This window comes from Lissotriton helveticus, chromosome 1_1, assembly GCF_964261635.1.
Source record: "Lissotriton helveticus chromosome 1_1, aLisHel1.1, whole genome shotgun sequence".
Classification (NCBI taxonomy): Eukaryota; Metazoa; Chordata; class Amphibia; order Caudata; family Salamandridae; genus Lissotriton; species Lissotriton helveticus.
Genome location: NC_136057.1, coordinates 1,052,270,451 through 1,052,289,386, shown reverse-complemented (window position 1 = coordinate 1,052,289,386; position 18,936 = coordinate 1,052,270,451). Strand labels below are relative to the sequence as shown.

The following is an 18,936-nucleotide window of genomic DNA, read 5'->3' as shown; positions in this document are numbered from 1 at the left end:
GCTTACAGGGTTGTTTTTCTTTTATTAAAGACATTTTAAAACATTAAAGAAAGTGTCTAGAAAACATGATGATTTTTTGGTGGCTAGGTGTAGTATATGTAATGTATCTTAGTTTCCCCTACCTTGTTGGGAATGCATTACATGCTGGAAGTTGGTAAGTGTTCTATATTCTGTAGTTCTCTGTATATATGGTTTGGTATGGAGTGTTAGGCAGATGTTGCTGGGAGTTGCTCTCAACACCATTTCAAGCAGGGGTTGTTAATAAAGAAGATACTGGCTCAGTATGGTGTCATTTATAAGGAGCTTTGGCTCTCAGGGCCCAGCTAGGCCCGAGGCTTGGGTCTGGCACAGAAAATGTGATTATACAATACTAATAATATTAGTAGCTCTCAATGCGTTTCATTGAACACAAGTAGCTCCCAGTACAGAAAAGGTTGGAGACCCCTGATAATATCTGAATACAGTGGTTTGGCCACCTCTGGATGAGTTCCCAGACAGGAACTGAAGAGCTTGGTCTAGGTGTCACACAGTTAAGAAGGGCGGGTGGGATGAAACATTGTTAGCAAAATGAATTATGCGATGGCAGGGTTGGAGAGACCCAGAACCAGTATTTAAAACACGTTATCAACAAATATAAATGAATTGGGCTATGACTGTTATCCAGCAACAATATAGGAGTGGAAAGGGTGTGACCCATTGGAACCACTGGGAGTCTATATTCATAAATGAAACCAATGGAGGTGGGATGAATTACACGTATAAAATGGGAATAGCCCCCCCACAAAACGATTACATAGATTCAGTACCATACCTTTAAGGACGTTACAGGAGGGCCGCTGACTTCACCAGTACCAACAAGGTGTTACATTTGACACACATCTGTACTTTTAGCATCATTATACATCAAGGCCATGGGTTTTCATACTAGTATTATAGTGACTTGGAATAACAAAAAAACGAATTTAGAGGACCAATTCGCCATGAGCAGACCCCGTCTATTTACAGTGAATAGTTTGCTTCAGAGCTTGTTGGCACTGACTAAGTTGCTCGTTATCTGTCTATTGGTACATAGGGAAGACCATAAAGAGGTGACCATCAGGATGCCAGCTGGTGTTCCTACCACGAGTCCTAGGGCAGCGGGTAACCTAGGCTACAGGGAGTCTGTGTCTCAAGCGATGGCTGCTTCGGCTCGAGGGCTTCCAGGAAACAGATCTGGGTGACAAGGAAGACTGCACCATGGGCGCATTCTCTTCCCTTCTACCTACCCAAATCCACTATGGTGCCCATGGCCAAGAGAAACTCATCCTTGATGGCTTCTCGTGCGGCCCGTCCTGCAACCAGAATGCGGTGGAATGACTGAGCCGCAGTAAGAAGCGAAGGTATCAAGGAGAACGTTGAGGTGCCACAGAAAGACTGTGCAAGACCCAAAGAGGAGGCGAGGCCTGCTCTCACTGCAGCCATCTACATTTGTAGAGGCAAGCCAATCACGTGACGCATCCAACTGTTGTGTTCCTGATTCACTCTAGCACACCAAGGATGCCACGGGCCCTGGTGCAATCAAGGAAATGGCCCCTGTGAGTGCTGTTGTGGTTATAAAATACAGCAAGTGTCAGGGTTCGATGGGCCCTGATGGCTCTGATGCCACTGCACCTGCTGCACTTATGGTTTCTAAGCCCCTATATGTAAGGCGTTGCTAGAGATGATTACGTTAGTACTAGAAATGTATAAATGTAGAAAAAATATTGTTATTGAAACCACTAGGCAGTCTTTTATAAAACAGCTTATGTGACACGCAAAGACGCCAACGAGATTTTTAGGAGACATCTGTGTGTAACGCCAAATCTGAACAACCCGTTTGACAAAATGTCATATCTAGCTCTCACCTAGCACATATTTTGGAACATACAAAAGAAGCCCTTTGGAGAAATATCTGTAAAATATTTTCTGTAACGCAAACAATACATTGACTGTATTACACCACTATGTAAGGCATTGAAACATATGACAGATGAGATTAGCACACAGTGTTCCAAATCCCCCCCTATGTATGACAACTGGAGCCCTGTAGGGTTGTTTTGCTGCACATGGAGCTGTGATGGCACACTGGCCGCGCCTACCTTGGCGTGGATCATACTGCCGCATCTGCACCTCCTCGATGCATTCTGCCGGAAACCAGCCAGTGCGGCCTTTCACTGTTCCTTCCCAGAATCCTCCTTCACCGATGCTGAGCACTGCAGGAAGAAGGAACAGGCATGAGTCAGGAAGGAGTCACACTGAAAACACAATCACTCTCTCTCTCTCTCTGTCTGTCTCTGAAGGTGCACACTGTGAGTCACTCGGTGAACAGGGCTGGTTACTGCGATGCCAGTGGAGCCACTCACACTGCGGGGCTGGGCGCAGTGTTTTTTCTTATATGATATATAGGTATTCAAGATTCCTACAAGCAAGCATGGAGCTCAGCATGCTCCTCCTATGTGTAGGCATCTACATTGGGGTACCTCCTGCAATATATATACAGTATGGCTTTGTTACTGGTGCAAACGCACATTATTAGGTTTCTCAGCTTTTTAAGTCTATTAGATTTCTGTTGTCCTACGGTATTTGCCACAGTGGTTTCTAACTTGTCTGTACCTTGCATATCTTCCTTCTGGGATGCATCGCTCATGCAAGTCTTACCTGTATACCAATGGCGGCTCCTCCACTATGGTGTAGGATTGTCGACCCACTGCTTTCAAGCAGTGCGAGAAGCAGAAACATAAAAAGATAATAACTTTTAGTTATTATCATTTTATGTCTCAGGTATTATCATTTTATGTTTGTGCTGCTTTGCAGGCGGGCGGGTGGGCGGGGCTGCTCTGCTTTCGGAGCAGGGCAGGGGAGGAGTGCTTTGCCCACTCCTAAGTGTGCAATAACTGCTTGGTCAGCCCACTCGGGCCACTGAAATCAGTCATGCATACTTTTCCTGCAGCCCTCTTGGGCCACCTAAACCAGTCATGCGTACTTTGCCTGTTCTCCATGCAGGCTGCATTACAGCCTGTGTGTGAGAACACGTCCAGGCCTCCATTTCCTGGCTGAGCGTCAAACCAGGACGCTCAAAACCAATCACAACGATGCATTGCAGTGTTGTGATTGGCCAGGGGAGCCTGGGTGCCTACCAATCACAACGCTGCATTGCAGCATTGTGATTGGTCAGTGGGGCCTGGCTGTGCTTTCTGTTCCTCGAGGACAACAGAGACGCGGGACCTGGCATCAAGGTATATATTTTTTATTTTGCGCACCCTCCCACAATTGTAACCACTGATCTTGAGCGGCTTCAAGATGGAAGCAAAGCTGCGGGGTTTGGCTCTGTTACCAGAGAAACAGGCTTCACAGACACAACCACGAGAGGAAACGCCAAGGAGAGCACCCCAGGATACACTGCTTCAAGGCGCCATTCACGAGTGGAATGGACAAGCTCCTTACAGCTTGATGAAAACAGCAAGGCTTCCTGCTGTGAGGGAACTGACCCCATTAGGAACTCTTAAAACATAAATCAGTTTAGTACTTTCAGATAAAGACCCCTCCTCTGAGTAAACAGAAAATTACACCCTGTTTCCCAAAGTGTCCCTTGAAAACATTACAGACCCACTTGAAAGATTCTATTCTGCCTTTGTATTTTTTGCACTTTTTATGATGGGTAGGAATAGGGTAGAACCACTGTGTCCAAAGTAATTCGAGAGTGATTATCTTAGTCTCTGTCGTGAATATGCCTGAAGTAAATACGTATAGAGTTCATCCTGGGGTGGCCTCAGGCGTGTTGATATGGAGGGTGTTTTGATCATATGCTGAGGTGGATATCGCTGTAGTACCAATGGGGGAGTCCATTCTGGAGTAGTGCTAGGTGCTAATAACGGAGGTGCTTTGTTTATGCTCTTGGGTGGATAGAACTCTTGGAAATAGGTGGAGAGCTCCTAATGGCTCTGTGATGGATACTGATATTTGTTCTTGGGGGGGGGGGGGGGCACCTAAACACTAGACTGTTTAGTAGGACTAACTTAAACATTCTCAGCTCCCACTCTGGAGCTGTACAGAGGGCAGCATTCCCAGCAGGGCCTTGCTCTCATCTTTCATAAATCTCTCTACAGACACTTTGTATTTGAGTCTCCCAAGGGACTTTCTTCTATTGAGGTGATAAACAGTTTCAGAAACATTTTGACTCCTGGTGGAGTGGCGGCCGGGCAGCAAGGCTGTTCACACAATCCCTTCAATGACTTGAATTCACTTTGGCCATTATAGAGAGATTTGAGGTGCCGAGAGGCCATCACCCAAACAAGGGCCGCACTTTGGGAATGCTGTGTTTTATCATGTCAAGTTGTGTGTTTTGTAAAGCATAATGACCATTTGTTCAATTCTTAGCGCTGCATGACCACCTGCCTTCCCTTTTAGGGGTGTTAGGAATGACAGCGGGGGCCTCTATACAATGGGCAGGGGCATTCAATAAGTCTGTAATGAGGCGCGAGGTAGCTACAAAGGCTTCGAATAATGCTGGGTCTGTATCTGTACGGCAAAATCCAGAACACTAGTGGTTCCAGGCTCCTGCTGAGGCGATGTTTGAATGAACACAGGACGTGATGCAATTAAAGAACACATCCTATGGATGACTTTACTGCATGACATTTGTATCAAAGTTCCAGAGGTTCCTCAATCTCTGAAACTGCAGCTCTCAAAACAAGTTCGCGGAGGCAGAAAAACACGGGGGCAGTCTCTCTCAAACTTCGCATAAAGCACCTCTTCCTTTAAAAGTTTTTTAAAGATGTTTCTGGAGCCTTAGAAATACATTTGAATGATACACCAACCTGCAAACTCACCCCAGAAGTCCTGAGATCCCCTTTCATAAATCACATCCAATGTACAACACTTTATTGTTGTCTGAAATATTGGCATTCAATAATATCACATTGTTAGACCTGGCCTCTTTGGCGTGGCTCTCCCTTTAACGTTTTGCCCTCAACCCTCCTGTTTTTCTGACTGTTTTTGCTGGCTTTAGGACTCTGCACACTTTACCACTGCTAAAAAGTGCTAAAGTACTTGTGCTCTTTCATTATAACCTCGTAGAATTGGCTTAAACCCAATTAGCATACTTAATTTACTTATAAGCCCCTAGTAAAGTGGCACTACCTGTGGCCAGAGCCTGTAAATTAAATGTTACTAATGGGCCTGCAGCACAGACTGTGTCACCCACTTAGGTAGCCCTTTACACATGTCTCAGGTCTGCCACTGCAGCGTGTGAATGGTTTTAAACTGCCATTTATAACTGGCAAAGTAAACCCGTTTCTAGGCCTACGTCTTCCATTTTAATCAGCAGTCTTACCGACTCCATCCCACCTTAGGTCAGCCAATGAGGGAAGGCAGCAGTGCCGAGCCTCCTGGGACCTCCTAGGCAGAGCCGCAGGTTAGTTTGAAATGTATTTTTTTAAAGTTAATGTTTGGTGTGTGCATGCATGTATGTGTGAATATTTGGTAATGAGTATTGTAAATGGATGTGTGCGTGTGTGAATGCATGGCTGTGAGTGTTTATGTGTGCGTGTGTGTCTTGTCCGCCCCCTCCCTCCTAAAATTACAAGCCACCACCGAAAATTAGTATACGATTTGACATCAACATGTACAGCTCTTGTTACAACTTGTGATACGCACACATACTGGCAAAATTAAAGAACTTACAGAGACTTAACAAAGCTGTGTGTTACGATCTGTGATAGGCAAACAAGTGATCTATACCCAAACTGCATGTCAAAATATGTGATATGCACACACACAATCAGGAAAATAAGAAGTGAACAATTACACTGTGTGTTACGGCCTGTGATACACACACATACCATCTTTGTGACATGCACCCAAGTGATCCTTTGTGTGAACAATAGAAAGGAGTGTTATTGGTTTCTTATACTTTCTTCTTGCATTTCTGCATATAAGTCAATATGCAAAACCTCACTGCACCTGCCTTTTTCCCGTTCTCTCCAGGTGAACTCGATCACTATGCAAGAGTGGGTGGTACCTCTCTGGGTGCTGAGAGAAAAATGTTTACTTATGCATTGACTGGGTTCGGAGGAGCAAGAAGTATTCGAGCATTTACCTGAACTGTCCGTAGAGGATCCTAATGGGCTCATTAAATATGAAATCTGCCCTAAGAAACTTGATTTACACTATTTACTGAAGTTAAGCACCATTGTATAGCATTAAGACTTCGGAAGAGGAATGCAGCATGTGGGTGAATCAATGAATGGCTATAGTACAGCATTAAGGAAACTTGCTTCCACATGAAACTCTGGTGCAACAATTGATGAGATGTTGAACGACCAATTTATGTTGGGATACGTGTTGGACAAAGCAAGGGAGGCTTTGTGGTTAAAAGTCAATCCCACACTTAACGAAGTAATAACCACAGCTCAGGCGTGTAAACATTCACAATCATGTGTGGAGATTATTCGTAATCAGAAGTCTACTGATGATAGGAAAGAGACAGTGCATGTGGTAAAATGTAAAGGTTCTCTAGGCACTACTAGTAAACAAGATGGAAGAGTGATGACGAACTCTCAAATGAAGTGCTTTAGGTGTGGAAATATGGGACATGTGGCAACTTTTAAAGAGTGTCCAGGAAGGAAATCCACGTGCATGACATGCAGGAGGAAAGGACATTTTACATCTTGCTGGAGATCTGTAAAAATACTAAAAAGGTGAGAGAACTATCGTATGATTCTGATACTGGATGTGAAGAAATTGTTTTGCAATTTGAAAATCGAGATGGTGATGGGCCATTTAAAGTGGTGAGGATTACTTGTTCCCCAATTAAAATGTTATTTGATTATGGTGCAAAAATAACATTAAATTCCAGGAAGTTTGTTTGTGGAAAGTTTGATGGGCTCATGGAAGTTGATGAAACCTGACATTAAACCCAAAGGTTATGGAGGTCAGCCAATCCATTTGATGGGCTACTTTTGGGAAACTGTTGCATTACATGACAGAATGGTTCCAGCTAAGATATATATATATATATATGTCTGTTAAGGGAGATTTTTTAATCAGCTGGTTTCATCAAAGAGAGCTATCAGTGTTTCTTGATCCCAATGAAACGCCACCAGTGAGGTCAAAAGATAGCTGGGTTGCTCAGAAAGGGGTGATGGTATCAAAGGATAGCAATGTAACAAAAATAATTGATTATGAAAAACAGTTCCCTGAAGGTTTCCGCAAAGAATTAGGACACCAGAAGAATTGAGGACTGATGCCAGTGCAAAAGATCTAGGAGGGCGGTGTTAGAGCAGGTTTCTGCTGGGATAGTGAACGCAATTTTATTGATGTCTAGAGCATGGGGTGGAGCCAAAACCAACTATTAAGTCATAGAAAAGAAAGCTTTAGCCATCTATTGAGGTAAGGAGAATGAAAAGGTTCTTGTGGGGTAGCTCTTTTGAGGTAAAAACTGATCTTAAATCTTTGAAGGGGTTTTTTTTCAAAAAAGGAATTGATGCTATTTCCAGTAGGATTTGAAGATGGGTGGTAGCGTTGCAAGAGTTTGAGTTTGTTGTTTCATATGCGCCTGGTGTGATGTTTATCATTGCTGATTGTTGTTCTAGACTGTGTGCGGATGGGAAGAGTGGTAAGGAAAGTCTTGAATTGGAGGATGCGTTTGGTTACAAAAGTGTAAAGGTATGTATATTACTGGGTGGCATTATTTATTCAAGAAGGCAAATAGAGACATTGACAAGAGAGTGATACACAGTTATGAGAAGTAATATGTAGGATAAAGGAAGGTTGGTCAGAAAAGGATATGTTGGGTAGTGACTTAAAAGGGGTTTAGCTAGTAAGAGAGGAACTTTCAGTGGAAGATGGTTTAGTGATGCGAGGGGATAGACCAGTTCCATCTGAGAAAGTAAGGATGAGACTGATTAGTAGTGCTCACGAGAGCCACCCTGGTATATCTAAGACCAAAGAAAGAGTGAGGGAATATTACTGGTGGCCGGGAAAGGACCTTTTAATTGAAAGAGTTGTGTGTCATTGCGTTGAATGTGGAAAGTGTGACAAGATTTTAAAATAGAACACAACCCATTGTGTTCAGAGAAATGGTACCTGGTCCTTCGATTGATGTAGCGCTTGACATTGTAGGCCCAATTAGCGTGTCGGGTAGTGAGAAGTTCATAATCACATGATGGATATGTTTTCCAGATGGGCTGAATTGAAGATAGTAAAATCAGTGGAAACACGTGATGCTATACTATTTTGGGAAAAGTTATTTGCTAGACAGGGGTTTCCCATTTCACTTTTGACAGATAAAGGTGGTCAGTTAACTATGTTGATGGAGGATTTTTGAAGGAGAGGGGCATTGAACACAAAAAAAACATCATTACATCACCCAGAGGCCAATGGTATGATTTAGCGCTGTAATAAAGTTGTCAAGGATTGCATACAAGATGCAGTGGACAATTTTCTGAAGAACGCAAAAGGAAAGTGTACATCATCAGGTTGACTCCTCACTCCCCTACAGGAGTAACGCCTTTTCTGTTGTACAAGAAGAGATTTCCAAATGACATGGTGAGTCTAGCATGGGTGAATAGAATGAGAACAATAGGAAACAAGAGGGTAGCTGATGATGAGAAAGTGAGAATTGAGGGTGAAGGAGCACGTAAAGAGAAAAGGAAATTCTGAAAAGGAGAAAGGAACATTTTGATGAGCAGATGGCTGTTAAGAACATAAAAGTCCATGTTGGGTATTGGGTGAAAATCAAAAATCCAAGGAGAGGTGGTGTAATGGATACATTTAGTCAACCCATAATAGTCATCAAGGTATTAAAAAATACAGTGAAAACAGAAGACTATCCCATTTGATATTTGGTCAGGGTTGACCTTTGGAAGCAGGCCTCACACAAAGAGCGTGTCACTAACAGCAGGCATGAGTCTGAGGAAGTCAAAGAGGAAATTTGTGATGGTGGTGAAATGCAAGCCATCGAAAGAAAAAGTTTACATGTGAGTTCAAGACTAATTCGTATCGATGACTGTGTCAATTTAGTCTGTGTAAATTGGTAGATTACCTAGTACTGTTGTATATTATTTAGATTTACTATGCAATGCACCGTGTTCGTTTGCTGTTGCAAAAATATGTATATTTCAAACTGTTTATTTGTATTACGGGAGAAGGTGTGTTGTATGCTGTATTAGGGAGTTTGGAATGGTAGCGCGTTGACCACTCCAGAACATGAACGTATTGGTTCAAAGTATCAAGGAGGTGGAGCTGAGAAGCTGGAGCTGTCAGACCACTGATGGATGGGTCTCTATATTGAAGCAGCCTACTTATAATAAAGAAGATTTTTTTATTTAAGTCAGCGTGAGACTATACATTTTCACATCAGGCTTACCCGTAAGATGGGAGGCTGAACATCAAATTGTAGCCTCTCCCCCAAAAACGATGTCAGTGCTTGAGAAGTCAATGATACTAAAACAAGCACTGGCTAAGTCAATAGGTCTCACTTTTACGACCTATCCGCTTTGCCAATGCTTTTTGTTGATGCTGTGCAGCATCGTCAAAAGCGAAATGCTTAAAGTTCCAACTCTTTCTGTCTGGCTTCTATAGCCCGTACCACATCGCCCTTTAATTTGTTACAAGCACCAAGGGGTGACTCGTTTCTCAGCGAGCACTGCAGAACAAATTTCCTGAAATTGTAATGAGGTCATAGACAACTAACCGTGTGACTTGTAAGCCTCGAGAATCTTGTGTTATCGGTAGAGAGACATTTAAACATGAGATTTAAAAACCCTGGGAGACGGGAGCGCATTTAACCTGTAATTAATTAGTAATTTGTAGGATTATTAGCGAGGGAATGTTGTTTGGCTCTGGCGTAATAAAGCGTAAACCTAACAGACACATACACACACAAACAAGCTCATGCTCTCTCTCTCTCTCTCTCAAGCTCTCTCTTTCTTCTACTGAATTTCTTAATGTTTTGCTTCAGAGCACCGTGTGGGGCCCTGTATGGGTGGACTGGAGTTTAGAGAGGGAAGTGATACTATCTCCCCACCTAAGCTCCACCCATTACAAATTTAAGCTCTCTGAAAGGTAACTACCCATGCAAACCTGATCTCTTTCTGTGTGGTTGTCCTTAATTCTGGGAAGTTTGAACCCACTCACACTTACCACCTACCCTGAGCGGGTAGTAAATGGAAACAATGAGGGACAAAGCATGTCAAAACAAGTCACCAGCAAGGAGGCTCAGAAATGAGGTATGTGTAGCGCAATATGGGGGTTCTGGAGGGTGTTGGGGCAGGGCATTCATAGAGTCTGCTGCTCTTTTATTCTGTATGAGGTTGATGGGTGAAGACAGGGTTGTGCCCGGGCTCACTGTTTGCCTTGGACACACAGGTCAATTTACTGGATGCAGATCTGAACCTGGTAAAATTGGCTGTAATGTTATTGTGCCTTGTAATTTTGGGTGCAAAAACACTTGGTCCACTGAGAATCCTCTGGGAACACTGGTGACTCAGAACAAGGACCCCTGAGCTTTAAAACTCAATAAAGGCCCTCCTCACAAGTGGACCATAATTCCTGTTGGTAATTAGAGATGTGGTAATACCACACTCCTGATGTTTCCCACCAGGATATTTCACCAGCTGGAAGCAGGAAAAAAATTCCAATTAAGAAACTGGAAGAAAATGGGAAACTATCATGTAAATAGTGTGAGGTGACACCGATTTTCTCCAGGGGCTACTTGAGGAGCCACTCAGAAATAGACAAGCAGGAAAACACCGTTCTGTGTTCTACCACAGTGCTGAGTTTTAGATATTGTCCTGCCATAATCCCACCCAGAACATTTAGAATATAGAGTACCACAATATGATGTGGTAAGTATATATATATACATAAGTGCAGATTTTCTATCCTTACCTTGAAGATGCACATTTGTGTTCAGAGGCTCTACTACCTTATTACTGTAACAAGTGGATGTGAAGCCAAGAATAGTATATCTATTCTTACCTCAACGGACTGTCATGATATAGTGTTAGTCAATATTCTGCAAATTATATTATGGCAGAGGAATATTTTGTCATCCAATATTGCACACATCAAATGCTGGAACGCGGTAACCATATTATCGGCTGCTCTACGCGACAAACCGCGTCGGAGCGTGGGACTAGGTGGAGAGGCTACACGTCCGCGTTTATGAGATAATTGTCACACTACGCAGACCCCACGGGAGCAGCCTTGGGGCACTTAAGCCCACCAGTGAGGGGTATACCTACGACGCAGGAACCCTCCCTGCTGGAGCCGGCAACCAAACAGGTTGTATCCTTCACACGCCTCAGCCCCGTGCGGGGCTTACCACTAAGTTTATGAGCACACCCTAGGTCCTGAAGAATTGCCAATAGGGCATGAAACATGTTGACCTGTTCACAGATGAGGGTTGAACGGGACTAACCCTCCTTAACCGCTGAAGTCCCATTGCCCCTCTTGTTTTAACAAGGTGGTGAACTACACGAATAAAGAGAATGGAGTAGACTACACCAACCTTTTTTATTATCACACTTCACTCACGCTCACTACTTCACACTTTAGGGGCCCTCACACCCACTCACTCACCGGCAAGGAACAAAAGATCTCCACAAGAGTGTAGCACCAAGTGCTACCCGTCAGGCATTGCAGCACCGGCTTGACGTTGGAGCAGGAAGCCGATGATGACACGAGACGACTAGCTGGTGATATGACAACAGCCGTTAAGCCAGCCTGTTGTGTGAGGCATCCCTAGTTCCGAAAAGGGATACCCTTCCCTGTTTCACTTTGGTACATTAACATCCTTGTACCCCATGAAGAGAGGAAGACAGCTCACTTCACTACGCTATTACCCTTCCCTAGGGGAACTGTGTGCATCTTTTTGTTGTATAGATTGATGGGACACGCACACTGGACCCCTATAAACATTGTCCCCCCCTGTGTCTCTCCCTGTTGTTTACTAACCATATTATCACAAAATGATTTGTTGGGATGAGGTATGTATGTGTCTAAGAGGGGCTTTTGGGAAACGCAGTGTGGAGTGCAACAATGACTAACAGGTTCGTGTGTGTTTAAAGCATGCAGTGGCAGCCACATTGAAGAAGCAATAAGAATATGGTGGCCAGAATTAGGTGATGTGTAGACACAGAGGTTAAGATAAGAAGTATTGACATTATACCAAGCATATATTGTGATTGTACACTAATAGTGTATGAGATATATTAACCCTTCACCGCTGTGCTGGGGGAGGGGGGCAGCGCGCGGCGCCACCGTGCCTGTGACAAATTCAGCTCGCCACGAGGCACAGTGGAGCTGAGCTCGTCACGGCCACACCCGTTTTGGAACGTTCAGCACAGCGGCAAAATTATCCCCGCATGTGAACATTCCAACGGCCGTGACGAGCTCAGCTCGTCATGAGTGCAGCTCAACCGTGCCTCATGACGAGCTGAGTTCGTCATGAGCACTCAATGGGTTAAGTAGCGTGTTTTGAATATGCAATGGACTATAACTACCATTCAATGTGACGTCGGCCATCTTTAACCTTGAGTAAAAGTTTTTTAAAAGCTATTTTATCGGCACTCTTCTCGTTGGGTACCAACTGGTTTGCATCACACCTAGCTGACCCTTCCTTCTCAGCTTCATGGCAGTTCCCTCATCACACATACACGCACCATTATTTGTAGGCATCCCCAAATAACCTGAACTGGGTCTCCATCTCTTCACTTGTCCCGTAATGTCCCTAAATGGTATTATCTTTTGTTTGAATTTCTACCAATGTCGCTACATCACTGACACCCAATGCATTTTGCCTAACCTATTTTTTCTACTCTCGTCTACAGTCTGAAACCTGTGGCAGGCCTTATTGACATTTCTCACTGAAGGACTGGCTCGTCAATCTATCATCAACTGTAACATAGCAGAAGTCTGGTACATCTCTACATCCTTAGCCACTAACTTACTTCCTTGTCTTAGTCTCTCTTGCCATGACACGCTCTCCTCATCGCCTACAGGTAGAAAGCCTGTGATAACGGTGTGACAAGAAAGACCTTTGGCCTTCATCATCATTTCTCCCACATCTGCCAAGATTCAGCAATTCATCTTTCAGATATCTGCCTGCATCATATGCTCCCCCACACTGCCTGGACATTTAAAAACACCCTTGTGATGAGCCAGTTAGAAAATTTCAACAGACCTCTGTCAGTCTCCCATAATATCACTTTGCCCCATTGGAAAAGCCTATTCTGTCGGTCCTTTTACAAATACTGTCTTCAAGCTAGAAGGAGGCTACCTCAGCATTAGGCTATCTAAAAACTCCTCAAAACAACTCATTGACCGCCTCCCCCATCACTTCCCGTGGATGCAAACTAACTCACCCCTGCTAGGACACTTAGCTCTTCTCTTTATCACCTCCTAACAATCAGTTCTTCATGCCAGTTCTAAACCTACCAAGTAATGCTCCACCACTGATACACTTGAGCTGCAAGCCACCCCCTGAGTCCCAGTATAAGAAAGGGCCCCCAAAGCCATCTTCCTCCCGCTTAACTGCATTTGTAGCAGTCAGCCCTTCCAAAGGACCCCTATCATGCCATCTCATGCTTGAAGATGTAAACATTCACATATGTTAACCTCTTCCGTGCTCGTGACGGAACCACTCCATCACAAGCACAGCGCGCCCATGGCTTGTGACGGATTGTTCCGTCACAAGCATGGCGGCGCCACGCAGACCCCCCTCCCCTCCAACGCCGTGGCGGAATTACTGCTGCAGCCAAGGGGTTAAGTGCCGCTCAAGTATATATTTGCCTCTCACTACTGACCACTCAACTATGACCACACGTGCTCATGCATGTAGTGCACCCAGGACTTGCTGTCCTTCAAGATCTTATTGGTTGCTTATAAAGTGCTTCTTTCTGCAGTTCTTCTTCATGTAAGCCGGACGTGTGAACGAATAAATACAGTTACACATGGAACTACATGTACAGTCTACATCAGTGCTTCCCAAACTTTGTAGAACCAAGACCCCTTGCCTAGCCTTGATGGACATGGGGCTGGCGTTTATTTAATTTAACTAAAGCATCATGTGGTTGTGCACAGTCATTTACAGACAACACATTTTTCATTGAATTGGCCACTAAATGTGCACGGACACAGTTTTACTGATAAAGCTATGTTGCACACAAACGATAATGTGTGAAATTCGAGGTTTGGTGAAAATGTATCTTCTGTGCATCACCAAGTAAAAGTGTCTTGAATTGTTTTGATCTTATTACAATCTTTGATTCCATCACACTTCAGAATTACAAAAAATGGGCTTTCAGAACTGGTGAATGTGTAGAGTTCATTAACAGGTATTTACTTTTTGCTGTGAGTTACAAAAAATGACATCCCACTGACTTTCCTTTCACACTCTCTGTACCCCAGCAAGACTGTCACATAATTCATTATACCTTTCTTTTTCAAACTCAAGTATGTAAAGACCAAACCCTATGTTAATAAAAGAATAAGCAGCAATTTGTCAGAAGACATAGCCTGACATTTGACCTCTGTTATTGAAGCGCAGCAAATGTTACAAGATAAATACAGAATTTAAAAGGCATCTTAGTTTGTTGTTTGGACTTTCACAACCCACAGTTTGGGAAACATTGGTCTACATGTTATGGGCTACAGCAATCATACTACATGGATGGCAACAATGACAAATAAGGAAACATGGTCAAGAAACTACAGTACAGTGCAGCACTTCACTGTCATTTGCAGGAGCTAGGAATATAACTCGCCGGATTAGCGCTTTAACACCCCATCAGGGGTGGCAGGAGCTGTATGGATGCAGTCCTCTTTCCCACTTCTATACCGCCGCTACCCTTCTCTATCCAAATAACTGACTATCATAACCACCACGCAAATTACTTTCATATTTAACTATATTAATGGTCAACACTACTCCTTTATGAGTTCAGGAGTAGCGTGCTACTCGCCAAAAAAGTGCTTCAGCACCCCATCAGGGGTAAAGCGCTATAGAAACGCAAACCGTTTTTCCCTCTTCCATCCCTCCCCTACCCTTCTCAATCCAAATAACTGACTAACATATCCACCACTCAAATTACTTTCATATTTCTCTGCACTAATTCACCACTAATCCTTTATGGGTTTCCGGAGTAGCATGCTACTCGCCAAAAAGCGCTTCAACACCCCATCAGGGGTAACAAGCGCTACATAAATACAAACCTTTTTTCCATCTTCTATCCTTCTGAATCCAAATAACTGACTATCCTAGCCACCACTCAAATTACTTTCATATTTCACTATACTAATTCAGCACTAATCCATTATGGGTTCTGGAGTAGCGTGCTACTCGACGAAAAAGCACTTTGACGCCTTATCAGGGGTAGTAAGCGCTGTATAAATGCAATTACAATACAATTCAATAAGCGCTTCCTACCATCTACTGGTATACTGCTCACACAAGACAAAAAAACTAAGACGGTCAGGGCCTTCTGCGGAGGTCAGTGGAGCACAAGCACAAAGAAGGTGTGTCTCGGATCCAAAAGGTAAGATGGCTTCTCACACTTACGCACACACACCAGTGTTCTGGACTCCAGAAACTGTAGACTTTATCCAACTGATGTACATGGCTTTGATACTGGCAAACTCATGTCACCCGTCACCAGTACTGGAACTCCGTGCCTGTAGACCAGCTAACTTCTAACTAGTACTGAACCTCGGTATCTGTTGACATACATATGTGGTACACGTCTGTACTATCAACTCCTTTTCACCCTTCCTCTGCAGCCGCGGCCGGTGGTGGGAGCACCTGTGGGCGGTGACGTGGGGAGGGGGAGGGGTAGTCATGTATAGATTACGGACTTTAACAGGTAAGTTAACATATATATAAATAAAACGAATTTCGTTGCATGCACTGCATCACTAAATGCGATGCAGTGTGCGCAACAAATTTTGTTTTATTTATTTATATGTTTACTTACCTGTTAAACTCTGTAATCCATACATTACTACCCCCCACCCTGCCCCTCCCCCTCCCCACGTCACCGCCCGCAGGTATTCCCACCACCGGCTGCGGCTGTTCCTCTGATTACTGTGATGTTATTAATTGTACCAGTTATGAAAACACTTGTGTTTAATAGAGTAGCGCTAATTTTGAAATATGTTTAAGCTCCTTAAGTGAGAGCAGCATTGCACTAACTGATTGATTACTCACATCTCAAGGTCTGTATTTAAAAGCTCCTTCTGTACTCACAACTCTAAATATAGAAAAATGCCCCCACCTCTGAGTCTAAATGCACACCTCCACAGTGCTCGCACCTCTGAGGCTCAATACACACACCTCCAGTGCTCGCACCGCTGTGTCTAAATGCACACCCCTCCAGTTCGCCGTCCTCTGGGTGTAAGTACACATCCCTCCAGTGCTCGCACTTCTGGATCTAAATACACTTTCTTTTGTGTACTCTCCGGGCCCGCTTCACAAATGTAAACTCACACTTTTGTGTACGTTTACTCTTTTTCGCTATTCACAAACACATGATTTAATAGTGACTGTGGAGAGTCTGCACTCAGGGCGGAGAACTCCACACATAAAACAATGGGGCAGGGGGGAGGAGCCAAGCTCGCAATCGTAATGGTCGCTTTGTAGCTCGGCTCCGTCAGCCTGCCGGCCTGACTCGCATATCCTGCTGCATATCCTGCCCCGAGACAACACACTCGAGAAGAAACAGAAACGTAACGCGTTGCTCCTACTCACCGTCTGACCTGGAGGCTCCAGCGTGCCGCGGTTCCGAAGTTGTGCCCCCGGAGGGACCGGGGCCTCCGCGGCGATGAGACCGGGGCCTCGCCTATTGGACACAGCCCGGCGTTGATGTGAACGTCGGCCCCGGCCGAGAGAGTGACCCACTGGCGAGAGGCCATTGTGCGAGCATCCCGGTGGTCCTGATCCGGGCTTGCCTTGGCGACCGTGAGGCTGGTGCGGGGCGCAGAGCTCCGGGGACTGATCGTGTGAAGGGGTCCCCCCGCCGCTGCTCCGTTCATCCACCCTGGAGCCTCGCGCCCGGGCTCTGATCGTCAGACACGCCAGCGATACTACAGGCGGACCCCCGACTTTGGCAGCTCTCCTTTCTGCACCAAGGCTGCCATTACTGGGACCCCCTTAGTACCTGAGGGGGTCCGCATCTGTGGGACTAATCCGAGAGTCGCGGAGGGTGGTGACGAGGCTGAAACTACAAAATGGCGGCCGTCGAACTAGGCCGCGGATATCCTCAAGACGGCGGACTTGGGTTGCTGGACTGCACGGGGGCCTGGACATGTGTGCGTGAGCCTACCATTGGCGACGTTCTTGACGCATTACGATCCTTGCTTGCAGCCTTGGCCCCCGGTGCCCCTGGGGGATCGGTGCCGTCCGCCGCCATCTTAGATGGACGGTTCTTCATGGTCCCCTCTCGTCTCAGTGATGCCACTGCCTCGCCCCCCTCGGTCGTGACGAGGGTTACCACCGCTGTCCGTCGACAGGTCTGCAAGCAAGTGGCTTTGGAACATCCTGCGCTTCAATGTTTGGAGTTCGGGGACTTGGACATCGTGCTGGGGCCCGATCCTACCCGAGTGCCCGAGAAGTATGGTGGACTGCTGCATATCTTTGCCTTGATGAGGTCGTGTTTCTGTACTGCAGAGGAACCCCCGCTTTCCCGAACGGCAAGACTGAACTCCTGTCTTTTACTGCCCTTGTTAACATTGTTGGGACACTTGAACTGCATACCCGGACTTTTGTTCTCTTGCCTATGGATTGACCTCCCTGGCCTACGTTTTTCTCGGAATTTTTTTCATTTGTGTGATTGCCCCGCACCGAGTTGCTCACTTCCCGCTGTCATGTGGTGGGTGGTAATTGTGGCTAAGAAAGGCCTGGGGTGAGATACATTGCTCCCGGTGGATTGCTGGTGTACAGATCCGTGGCGCAGTTGCCCGTATACATAGTGCTGTGGGTGACCCCCTTGTAAGTTCTCTGCGCTCGAGATTGTGTCGTTTTCGTTTAAACGTATTACGGTTGTATGGTTGGGCGGAGGGCTGAAGCCGACCGTTTTGTTTCTGCTCCTTTACTCCTTCCTCCTACTTCTTTCTGTCTTCATGTCCTTCTTTTTGTCTCTTTATTCCTCTTCTCTCTCTTGTCTCTACTACATTTCGGGTTCTGATTTAGGGCGACAGGCACGCTGCTGGGGGGGTAGGCCGTAGCCTTCTGCAGGGGTGCTGGGTGGGATGGGTGGGATGGGTCTTATCTGCTGTTTTATTTTCCTTAGTTCTATGGCCCTTTTGTGTCTCTTATAGGAGCGCCGCGTCTGTCCCTGCCTCCCATGGTATGATTGGGGTGGGGTCTGTATCATCACTGCTCTCCTTGTGGTTATGCTGCTTTTCAATTGCGACTCCCATCCCCTCCTCGTTGCTAATAATCCTGTTCTTTTATGTGTCCTTGCTACGGGGTGCTTGTGTTGGCGCGGCGTTCTTCTCTTTCAGTCTGTATTTTTCTTTTTCCCCTCTTCCTTCCCCTCCCCTCTTCCTTCCTTTTTTCTCTCCCAAAGGTTAGTATGACGGGTTAGTTCTAATGATGTCGGTATTCCGGTTCCTTTGTTCTGTTTCCGATGTACTACTGGGTGGTGGATATGCATAAGATGTGTCTAATTGAATATTGATTTGTGTTACCCGCATCTGTTTTCATACTGTTGTATACTGTAGTGACACTCCTCCGCATTGCTGCCCTTTAGCTTTCTTGTAGCCACTGGTTTGCTTTGGGAACCCGGATTCATTTATGCTGTAACCGAGCCTGTTATACTCCTTATCGTAATATTACAAAGATTAACCTTCCTTGCTCCTGTTTGCGGGCCGTCCAGATCCTCAACCCCCCCCCCCCTCCCCTTTTTGGGCTGTATTGAT

The 18,936-nt window shown here is 45.2% G+C and overlaps 1 protein-coding gene across 1 annotated transcript in view; it reads right to left on the bottom strand.

Moving 5' to 3' along the window:
• SHANK3 (SH3 and multiple ankyrin repeat domains 3) overlaps nucleotides 1-18,936 on the bottom strand; it is a 2,381,185-nt gene that overhangs the window by 797,779 nt on the left and 1,564,470 nt on the right. The window contains exon 14 of the mRNA XM_078677930.1: nucleotides 2,118-2,231. Coding sequence (XP_078534056.1) covers nucleotides 2,118-2,231 — 114 coding nt within the window. The remainder of the gene's footprint in view (nucleotides 1-2,117; nucleotides 2,232-18,936) is intronic.